The 12379-nt window shown below is 43.4% G+C and overlaps 1 protein-coding gene across 5 annotated transcripts in view; it reads left to right on the plus strand.

The window, feature by feature from the left end:
• The first annotated feature begins 2025 nt into the window (after positions 1-2025).
• LOC139561065 (polyamine-modulated factor 1-binding protein 1-like) overlaps positions 2026-12379 on the plus strand; it is a 50910-nt gene continuing 40556 nt past the window's right edge. For all 5 annotated transcript variants that reach the window (XR_011672043.1, XM_071377883.1, XM_071377884.1 and 2 more), the window contains exons 1-4: positions 2026-2266; positions 3236-3256; positions 3355-3387; positions 4455-4475. Coding sequence is in view for 4 of the 5 variants with exons in the window: in XM_071377883.1 (XP_071233984.1) it covers positions 2062-2266; positions 3236-3256; positions 3355-3387; positions 4455-4475 (280 nt within the window). In the remaining variant the exon portion in view is untranslated. The remainder of the gene's footprint in view (positions 2267-3235; positions 3257-3354; positions 3388-4454; positions 4476-12379) is intronic.

The raw sequence follows: 12379 nt of genomic DNA on the forward strand, positions 1-12379 counted from the left end.
GAGGATGGATGGGGCCATGTATCGCGAGATCTTGGCCAACAACCTCCTTCCCTCAGTAAGAGCATTGAAGATGGGTCGTGGCTGGGTCTTCCAGCATGACAACGACACGAAGCACACAGCCATGGCAACTAAGGAGTGGCTCCGTAAGAAGCATCTCAAGGTCCTGGAGTGGCCTAGCCAGTCTCCAGACCTGAACCCAATAGAAAATCTTTGGAGGGAGCTGAAAGTCCGTATTGCCCAGCGACAGCCCCGAAACCTGAAGGATCTGGAGAAGATCTGTAGGGAGGAGTGGGCCAAAATCCCTGCTGCAGTGTGTGCAAACCTAGTCAAGAACTACAGGAAACGTATGATCTCTGTAATTGCAAACAAAGGTTTCTGTACCAAATATTAAGTTCTGCTTTTCTGATGTATCAAATACTTATGTCATGCAATAAAATGCAAATTAATTACTTAAAAATCATACAATGTGATTTTCTGGATTTTTGTTTTAGATTCCGTCTCTCACAGTTGAAGTGTACCTATGATAAAAATTACAGACCTCTACATGCTTTGTAAGTAGGAAAACCTGCAAAATCGGCAGTGTATCAAATACTTGTTCTCCCCACTGTAACTCTACATCTAACCTGACTAGTATTGTCCTCATGTTCTACAGTATATAACTCTACATCTAACCTGACTAGTAATGTCCTCTACAGTATATAACTCTACATCTAACCTGACTAGTAATGTCCTCTTGTTCTACAGTATATAACTCTACATCTAACCTGACTAGTAATGTCCTCTTGTTCTACAGTATATAACTCTACATCTAACCTGACTAGTAATGTCCTCTTGTTCTACAGTATATAACTCTACATCTAACCTGACTAGTAATGTCCTCTACAGTATATAACTCTACATCTAACCTGACTAGTAATGTCCTCTTGTTCTACAGTATATAACTCTACATCTAACCTGACTAGTAATGCCCTCTTGTTCTACAGTATATAACTCTACACCTAACCTGACTAGTAATGTCCTCTTGTTCTACAGTATATAACTCTACATCTAACCTGACTAGTAATGTCCTCTTGTTCTACAGTATATAACTCTACATCTAACCTGACTAGTAATGTCCTCTACAGTATATAACTCTACATCTAACCTGACTAGTAATGTCCTCTACAGTATATAACTCTACATCTAACCTGACTAGTAATGTCCTCTACAGTATATAACTCTACATCTAACCTGACTAGTAATGTCCTCTTGTTCTACAGTATATAACTCTACATCTAACCTGACTAGTAATGTCCTCTACAGTATATAACGCTACATCTAACCTGACTAGTAATGTCCTCTAGAGTATATAACTCTACATCTAACCTGACTAGTAATGTCATCTTGTTCTACAGTATATAACTCTACATCTAACCTGACTAGTAATATCCTCTACAGTATATAACTCTACATCTAACCTGACTAGTAATGTCCTCTACAGTATATAACTCTACATCTAACCTGACTAGTAATGTCCTCTTGTTCTACAGTATATAACTCTACATCTAACCTGACTAGTAATGTCCTCTTGTTCTACAGTATATAACTCTACATCTAACCTGACTAGTAATGTCCTCTTGTTCTACAGTATATAACTCTACATCTAACCTGACTAGTAATGTCCTCTACAGTATATAACTCTACATCTAACCTGACTAGTAATGTCCTCTACAGTATATAACTCTACATCTAACCTGACTAGTAATGTCCTCTTGTTCTACAGTATATAACTCTACATCTAACCTGACTAGTAATGTCCTCTACAGTATATAACTCTACATCTAACCTGACTAGTAATGTCCTCTTGTTCTACAGTATATAACTCTACATCTAACCTGACTAGTAATGTCCTCTACAGTATATAACTCTACATCTAACCTGACTAGTAATGTCCTCTTGTTCTACAGTATATAACTCTACATCTAACCTGACTAGTAATGTCCTCTTGTTCTACAGTATATAACTCTACATTTCTTTTTAGGTGCCTTATTTGTTGACGTCCATAAGGATCACCTCATTCAAATGGTTACCCAGGTGAAACCCATCATGTATGAGATGTTCTATGCGAAGTTGTACTGTAACATCAGGATCAATCTGATGACCAGCCGGGACCAGATGAAACAGTTGTACCAGGCCCTGGAAGAAGCCAGCCACGACACAGGAAGGGTGAAATTAGACTTTTACAGGATTCTACTGGATCTGGAACCTGACCTTGTCAGAGACCTGGGTAAGAACCTCTCTACCTCTGGTTACATATCACTGGAATATAAACCTTATCTAGTCTATCACCTGGGTAAGAACCTCTCTACCTCTGGTTACATATCACTGGAATATAAACCTTATCTAGTCTATCACCTGGGTAAGAACCTCTCTACCTCTGGTTACATATCACTGGAATATAAACCTTATCTAGTCTATCACCTGGGTAAGAACCTGTCTACCTCTGGTTACATATCACTGGAATATAAACCTTATCTAGTCTATCACCTGGGTAAGAACCTGTCTACCTCTGGTTACATATCACTGGAATATAAACCTCATCTAGTCTATCACCTGGGTAAGAACCTCTCTACCTCTGGTTACATATCACTGGAATATAAACCTTATCTAGTCTATCACCTGGGTAAGAACCTCTCTACCTCTGGTTACATATCACTGGAATATAAACCTTATCTAGTCTATCACCTGGGTAAGAACCTCTCTACCTCTGGTTACATATCACTGGAATATAAACCTTATCTAGTCTATCACCTGGGTAAGAACCTCTCTACCTCTGGTTACATATCACTGGAATATAAACCTTATCTAGTCTATCACCTGGGTAAGAACCTGTCTACCTCTGGTTACATATCACTGGAATATAAACCTTATCTAGTCTATCACCTGGGTAAGAACCTCTCTACCTCTGGTTACATATCACTGGAATATAAACCTTATCTAGTCTATCACCTGGGTAAGAACCTGTCTACCTCTGGTTACATATCACTGGAATATAAACCTTATCTAGTCTATCACCTGGGTAAGAACCTCTCTACCTCTGGTTACAGGGGGGTGACCAGTCCTCTACTGGCTGTACTGGGTAGAGAGGAACCAGGCTCTGAGGAAGTACCAGCAGGGTTAGATAATAACATGATGGTTTTAGAAGGTGTCAACATGTCTTCTAACTGATAATCTGTGTTTTTTCAAACATTCACAGATTCAGAAGAACTTTACCTTTGTAAGTAGTGTGTTTGTGTCTGATTTTGCCTACCTGTCTGTGTGTCTGTGTACTGTCTGTTTTGGTGGCAAGATGAATGAATATATTTCTCCCCTTAGATGTTCTCATTCAAAACCTGTCTAGACAGCTGGGTAAGTGTTGCCTCTGTGTTTACTATATGCATGTAGTCCGTCTTCATGTTCTATTACCCATAATACATCATGTTTTATCTACTGTCTACAGAGGTCAGAATAGAGAGGATGTAGTCTGTCTTCATGTTCTAGTACCCATAATACATCATGTTTTATCTTCTGTCTACAGAGGAGGTCAGAATAGAGGATGTAGTCTGTCTTCATGTTCTAGTACCCATAATGCATCATGTTGTATCTACTGTCTACAGAGGAGGTCAGAATAGAGAGGATGTAGTCTGTCTTCATGTTCTAGTACCCATAATACATCATGTTTTATCTACTGTCTACAGAGGAGGTCAGAATAGAGAGGATGTAGTCTGTCTTCATGTTCTAGTACCCATAATGCATCATGTTTTATCTACTGTCTACAGAGGAGGTCAGAATAGAGAGGATGTAGTCTGTCTTCATGTTCTAGTACCCATAATACATCATGTTTTATCTACTGTCTATAGAGGAGGTCAGAATAGAGAGGATGTAGTCTGTCTTCGTGTTCTAGTACCCATAATACATCATGTTTTATCTACTGTCTACAGAGGAGGTCAGAATAGAGAGGATGTAGTCTGTCTTCATGTTCTAGTACCCATAATACATCATGTTTTATCTACTGTCTACAGAGGAGGTCAGAATAGAGAGGATGTAGTCTGTCTACATGTTCTAGTACCCATAATACATCATGTTTTATCTACTGTCTACAGAGGAGGTCAGAATAGAGAGGATGTAGTCTGTCTTCATGTTCTAGTACCCATAATACATCATGTTTTATCTACTGTCTACAGAGGAGGTCAGAATAGAGAGGATGTAGTCTGTCTTTATGTTCTAGTACCCATAATACATCATGTTTTATCTACTGTCTACAGAGGAGGTCAGAATAGAGAGGATGTTGTCTGTCTTCATGTTCTAGTACCCATAATACATCATGTTTTATCTACTGTCTACAGAGGAGGTCAGAATAGAGAGGATGTAGTCTGTCTTCATGTTCTAGTACCCATAATACATCATGTTTTATCTTCTCTGTCTTCTCTCTACAGAGATGTTCAGAAATCAGATGGGTGAGTTGTGTGTGAAAGTCTGTGTGCATCTATTTCATTGATGTAAGTGAAAACAGTTGTGTAACACTTTCTTAACACTATGTTAACAATTTAAACATTCTAACATCATACAGTATATACAGTCCCTAGAGGACTAACGAAACAGGACGTTTGGTTATAACACCATGGATTCAGAGAGGGGAGGAAGAGACAAAGGAATTGGTCTATTGGACATTCAACACTATTAACTATGGGCTACTGCATGTTGGAGATTCAACTCTATTGGACCTGTTAGGTTCTCTACTGGACCAGTTAGGTTCTCTACTGACCGGTTAGGTTCTCTACTGGACCTGCTAGGTTCTCTACTGGACCAGTTAGGTTCTCTACTGGACCGGTTAGGTTCTCTACTGGACCTGTTAGGTTCTCTACTGGACCTGTTAGGTTCTCTACTGGACCTGTTAGGTTCTCTACTGGACCTAACTGGACCTGTTAGGTTCTCTACTGGACCTGTTAGGTTCTCTACTGGACCTGTTAGGTTCTCTACTGGACCGGTTAGGTTCTCTACTGGACCGGTTAGGTTGTCTACTGGACCGGTTAGGTTGTCTACTGGACCGGTTAGGTTGTCTACTGGACCTGTTAGGTTCTCTACTGGACCTGTTAGGTTCTCTACTGGACCTGTTAGGTTCTCTACTGGACCTGTTAGGTTGTCTACTGGACCTGTTAGGTTGTCTACTGGACCTGTTAGGTTCTCTACTGGACCTGTTAGGTTCTCTACTGGACCTGTTAGGTTCTCTAGTGGACCAGATAGGTTCTCTACACTATGGGCTTCTAGAGTTAAGGGGGAGTTAGAGGTAATGTGTGGTTTAGTACGGTACCCTGCATCACTACCTCAGACCACCACTAGGGGGAGTTAGAGGTAATGTGTGGTTTAGTACGGTACCCTGCATCACTACCTCAGACCACCACTAGGGGGAGTTAGAGGTAATGTGTGGTTTAGTACGGTACCCTGCATCACTACCTCAGACCACCACTAGGGGGAGTTAGAGGTAATGTGTGGTTTAGTACGGTACCCTGCATCACTACCTCAGACCACCACTAGGGGGAGTTAGAGGTAATGTGTGGTTTAGTACGGTACCCTGCGTCACTACCTCAGACCACCACTAGGGGGAGTTAGAGGTAATGTGTGGTTTAGTACGGTACCCTGCATCACTACCTCAGACCACCACTAGGGGGAGCTAGATGTAATGTGTGGTTTAGTACGGTACCCTGCATCACTACCTCAGACCACCACTAGGGGGAGTTAGAGGTAATGTGTGGTTTAGTACGGTACCCTGTATCACTACCTCAGACCACCACTAGGGGAGTTAGAGGTAATGTGTGGTTTAGTACGGTACCCTGCATCACTACCTCAGACCACCACTAGGGGGAGTTAGAGGTAATGTGTGGTTTAGTACGGTACCCTGCATCACTACCTCAGACCACCACTAGGGGGAGTTAGAGGTAATGTGTGGTTTAGTACGGTACCCTGCATCACTACCTCAGACCACCACTAGGGGGAGTTAGAGGTAATGTGTGGTTTAGTACGGTACCCTGCATCACTACCTCAGACCACCACTAGGGGGAGTTAGAGGTAATGTGTGGTTTAGTACGGTACCCTGCATCACTACCTCAGACCACCACTAGGGGGAGTTAGAGATAATGTGTGGTTTAGTAGGGTACCCTGCATCACTACCTCAGACCACCACTAGGGGGAGTTAGAGGTAATGTGTGGTTTAGTACGGTACCCTGCGTCACTACCTCAGACCACCACTAGGGGGAGTTAGAGGTAATGTGTGGTTTAGTACGGTACCCTGCATCACTACCTCAGACCACCACTAGGGGGAGTTAGAGGTAATGTGTGGTTTAGTACGGTACCCTGTATCACTACCTCAGACCACCACTAGGGGAGTTAGAGGTAATGTGTGGTTTAGTACGGTACCCTGTATCACTACCTCAGACCACCACTAGGGGGAGTTAGAGGTAATGTGTGGTTTAGTACGGTACCCTGCATCACTACCTCAGACCACCACTAGGGGGAGTTAGAGGTAATGTGTGGTTTAGTACGGTACCCTGCATCACTACCTCAGACCACCACTAGGGGGAGTTAGAGGTAATGTGTGGTTTAGTACGGTACCCTGCATCACTACCTCAGACCACCACTAGGGGGAGTTAGAGGTAATGTGTGGTTTAGTACGGTACCCTGCATCACTACCTCAGACCACCACTAGGGGGAGTTAGAGGTAATGTGTGGTTTAGTACGGTACCCTGCATCACTACCTCAGACCACCACTAGGGGGAGTTAGAGGTAATGTGTGGTTTAGTACGGTACCCTGCATCACTACCTCATACCACCACTAGGGGGAGTTAGAGGTAATGTGTGGTTTAGTACGGTACCCTGCATCACTACCTCAGACCACCACTAGGGGGAGTTAGAGGTAATGTGTGGTTTAGTACGGTACCCTGCATCACTACCTCAGACCACCACTAGGGGGAGTTAGAGGTAATGTGTGGTTTAGTACGGTACCCTGCATCACTACCTCAGACCACCACTAGGGGGAGTTAGAGGTAATGTGTGGTTTAGTACGGTACCCTGCATCACTACCTCAGACCACCACTAGGGGAGTTAGAGATAATGTGTGGTTTAGTAGGGTACCCTGCATCACTACCTCAGACCACCTCTAGGGGGAGTTAGAGGTAATGTGTGGTTTAGTACGGTACCCTGCATCACTACCTCAGACCACCACAAGGGGAGTTAGAGGTAATGTGTGGTTTAGTACGGTAACTAATAACTAATAATGGAGCTGACTTAGTCATATATCCCACCACCTACATAAAGCTGAGTGACTCAGTCATATAGCCCAGCACCTACATAAAGCTGAGTGACTCAGTCATATAGCCTCACCTACATAAAGCTGAGTGACTCAGTCATATAGCCTCACCTACATAAAGCTGAGTGACTCAGTCATATATCCTCAACACCTACATAAAGCTGTTTGACTCAATCATATAGCCTCGACACCTACATAAAGCTGGGTGACTCACTCATATAGCCTCAGCACCTACATAAAGCTGAGTGACTCAGTCATATAGCCTCACCTACATAAAGCTGAGTGACTCAGTCATATAGCCTCAGCACCTACATAAAGCTGAGTGACTCAGTCATATAGCAGCACCTACATAAAGCTGAGTGACTCAGTCATATAGCCTCGTCACCTACATAAAGCTGAGTGACTCAGTCATATAGCCTCGGCACCTACATAAAGCTGAGTGACTCAGTCATATAGCCTCACCTACATAAAGCTGAGTGACTCAGTCATATAGCCCGGTACCTACATAAAGCTGAGTGACTCAGTCATATAGCCTCACCTACATAAAGCTGAGTGACTCAGTCATATAGCCTCACCTACATAAAGCTGAGTGACTCAGTCATATAGCCCGGTACCTACATAAAGCTGAGTGACTCAGTCATATAGCCCGGGTACCTACATAAAGCTGAGTGACTCAGTCATATAGCCTCACCTACATAAAGCTGAGTGACTCAGTCATATAGCCTCACCTACATAAAGCTGAGTGACTCAGTCATATTGCCTCACCTACATAAAGCTGAGTGACTCAGTCATATAGCCTCACCTACATAAAGCTGAGTGACTCAGTCATATAGCCTCAGCACCTACATAAAGCTGAGTGACTCAGTCATATACCCTCACCTACATAAAGCTGAGTGACTCAGTCATATAGCCCGGTACCTACATAAAGCTGAGTGACTCAGTCATATAGCCTCACCTGCATAAAGCTGAGTGACTCAGTCATATAGCCTCAGCACCTACATAAAGCTGAGTGACTCAGTCATATAGCCTCGGCACCTACATAAAGCTGAGTGACTTACTCATATAGCCCAGCACCTACATAAAGCTGAGTGACTCACTCATATAGCCCAGCACCTACATAAAGCTGAGTGACTCAGTCATATAGCCTCGGGACCTACATAAAGCTGAGTGACTCAGTCATATAGCCCAGCACCTACATAAAGCTGAGTGACTCAGTCATATAGCCCAGCACCTACATAAAGCTGAGTGACTCAGTCATATAGCCTCGGCACCTACATAAAGCTGAGTGACTCAGTCATATAGCCTCAGCACCTACATAAAGCTGAGTGACTCAGTCATATAGCCTCGACACCTACATAAAGCTGAGTGACTCAGTCATATAGCCTCGACACCTACATAAAGCTGAGTGACTCCGTCATATAGCCTCACCTACATAAAGCTGAGTGACTCAGTCATATAGCATCACCTACATAAAGCTGAGTGACTCAGTCATATAGCCTCAGCACCTACATAAAGCTGAGTGACTCAGTCATATAGCCTCAGCACCTACATAAAGCTGAGTGACTCAGTCATATAGCCCGGCACCTACATAAAGCTGAGTGACTCAGTCATATAACCTCAGCACCTACATAAAGCTGAGTGACTCAGTCATATAGCCTCAGCACCTACATTAAGCTGAGTGACTCAGTCATATAGCCTCACCTACGTAAAGCTGAGTGACTCAGTCATATAGCCTCGACACCTACATAAAGCTGAGTGACTCAGTCATATAGCCTCAGCACCTACATAAAGCTGAGTGACTCAGTCATATAGCCTCGACACCTACATAAAGCTGAGTGATTCAGTCATATAGCCCCGGCACCTACATAAAGCTGAGTGACTCAGTCATATAGCCTCATCACCTACATAAAGCTGAGTGACTCAGTCATATAGCCTCACCTACATAAAGCTGAGTGACTCAGTCATATAGCCCAGCACCTACATAAAGCTGAGTGACTCATTCATATAGCCTCACCTACATAAAGCTGAGTGACTCACTCATATAGCCTCAGCACCTACATAAAGCTGAGTGACTCAGTCATATAGCCTCACCTACATAAAGCTGAGTGACTCAGTCATATAGCCTCACCCACATAAAGCTGAGTGACTCAGTCATATAGCCTCACCTACATAAATCTGAGTGACTCAGTCATATAGCCTCGTCACCTACATAACGCTGTGTGAATCACTCATATAGCCCGTCACCTACATAAAGCTGAGTGACTCAGTCATATAGCCTCGACACCTACATAAAGCTGAGTGACTCAGTCATATAGTATCACCTACATAAAGCTGAGTGACTCAGTCATATAGCCCGTCACCTACATAAAGCTGGGTGACTCAGTCATATAGCCTCGACACCTACATAAAGCTGAGTGACTCAGTCACATAGCCCGTTACCTACATAAAGCTGAGTGACTCACTCATATAGCCCGTTACCTACATAAAGCTGAGTGACTCAGTCATATAGCCCGGTACCTACATAAAGCTGAGTGACTCACTCATATAGCCCGTTACCTACATAAAGCTGAGTGACTCAGTCATATAGCCTCACCTACATAAAGCTGAGTGACTCAGTCATATAGCCTCGACACCTACATAAAGCTGAGTGACTCAGCCATATAGCCTCGACACCTACATAAAGCTGAGTGACTCAGTCATATAGCCTCACCTATATAAAGCTGAGTGACTCAGTCATATAGCCTCACCTACATAAAGCTGAGTGACTCATTCATATAGCCTCAGCACCTACATAAAGCTGAGTGACTCAGTCATATAGCCTCAGCACCTACATAAAGCTGAGTGACTCAGTCATATAGCCTCATCTACATAAAGCTGAGTGACTCAGTCATATAGCCTCAGCACCTACATAAAGCTGAGTGACTCAGTCATATAGCCTCAGCACCTACATAAAGCTGAGTGACTCAGTCATATAGCCTCAGCACCTACATAAAGCTGAGTGACTCAGTCATATAGCCTCAGCACCTACATAAAGCTGAGTGACTCAGTCATATAGCCTCGTCACCTACATAAAGCTGAGTGACTCAGTCATAAAGCCTCATCACCTACATAAAGCTGAGTGACTCAGTCATATAGCCTCAGCACCTACATAAAGCTGAATGACTCAGTCATATAGCCTCAGCACCTACATAAAGCTGAGTGACTCAGTCATATAGCCTCAGCACCTACATAAAGCTGAGTGACTCAGTCATATAGCCTCAGCACCTACATAAAGCTGAGTGACTCAGTCATAAAGCCTCATCACCTACATAAAGCTGAGTGACTCAGTCATATAGCCTCGGCACCTACATAAAGCTGAGTGACTCAGTCATATAGCCTCATCACCTACATAAAGCTGAGTGACTCAGTCATATAGCAGCACCTACATAAAGCTGAGTGACTCAGTCATATAGCCTCAGCACCTACATAAAGCTGAGTGACTCAGTCATATAGCCCCGGCACCTACATAAAGCTGAGTGACTCACTCATATAGCCTCAGCACCTACATAAAGCTGAGTGACTCACTCATATAGCCTCATCACCTACATAAAGCTGAGTGACTCAGTCATATAGCAGCACCTACATAAAGCTGAGTGACTCAGTCATATAGCCTCATCACCTACATAAAGCTGAGTGACTCAGTCATATAGCCTCAGCACCTACATAAAGCTGAGTGACTCACTCATATAGCCTCAGCACCTACATAAAGCTGAGTGACCCAGTCATATAGCCTCAGCACCTACATAAAGCTGAGTGACTCAGTCATATAGCATCACCTACATAAAGCTGAGTGACTCAGTCATATAGCATCACCTACATAAAGCTGAGTGACTCAGTCATATAGCCTCGTCACCTACATAAAGCTGGGTGACTCAGTCATATAGCCTCAGCACCTACATAAATCTGAGTGACTCAGTCATATAGCCTCGTCACCTACACAAAGCTGAGTGACTCAGTTATATATCCTCAGCACCTACATAAAGCTGAGTGACTCAGTTATATATCCTCAGCACCTACATAAAGCTGAGTGACTCAGTCATATAGCCCAGCACCTACATAAAGCTGAGTGACTCAGTCATATAGCCTCAGCACCTACATAAAGCTGAGTGACTCAGTCATATAGCCTCAGCACCTACATAAAGCTGAGTGACTCAGTCATATAGCCTCAGCACCTACATAAAGCTGAGTGACTCAGTCATATAGCCTCGACACCTACATAAAGCTGAGTGACTCAGTCATATAGCCTCGTCACCTACATAAAGCTGAGTGACTCAGTCATATAGCCTCAGCACCTACATAAAGCTGAGTGACTCAGTCATATAGCCTCAGCACCTACATAAAGCTGAGTGACTCAGTCATATAGCCTCGTCACCTACATAAAGCTGAGTGACTCAGTCATATAGCCTCGTCACCTACATAAAGCTGAGTGACTCAGTCATATAGCCTCAGCACCTACATAAAGCTGAGTGACTCAGTCATATAGCCTCATCACCTACATAAAGCTGAGTGACTCAGTCATATAGCCTCAGCACCTACATAAAGCTGAGTGACTCAGTCATATAGCCTCAGCACCTACATAAAGCTGAGTGACTCAGTCATATAGCCTCGTCACCTACATAAAGCTGAGTGACTCAGTCATATAGCCTCGACACCTACATAAAGCTGAGTGACTCAGTCATATAGCCTCGTCACCTACATAAAGCTGAGTGACTCAGTCATATAGCCTCAGCACCTACATAAAGCTGAGTGACTCAGTCATATAGCCTCGTCACCTACATAAAGCTGAGTGACTCAGTCATATAGCCTCATAACCTACATAAAGCTGAGTGACTCAGTCATATAGCCTCGTCACCTACATAAAGCTGAGTGACTCAGTCATATAGCATCGTCACCTACATAAAGCTGAGTGACTCAGTCATATAGCATCGTCACCTACATAAAGCTGAGTGACTCAGTCATATAGCCTCGTCACCTACATAAAGCTGAGTGACTCAGTCATATAGCCTCAGCAACTACATA

Source organism: Salvelinus alpinus, chromosome 31 (assembly GCF_045679555.1).
Source record: "Salvelinus alpinus chromosome 31, SLU_Salpinus.1, whole genome shotgun sequence".
Classification (NCBI taxonomy): domain Eukaryota; kingdom Metazoa; phylum Chordata; class Actinopteri; order Salmoniformes; family Salmonidae; genus Salvelinus; species Salvelinus alpinus.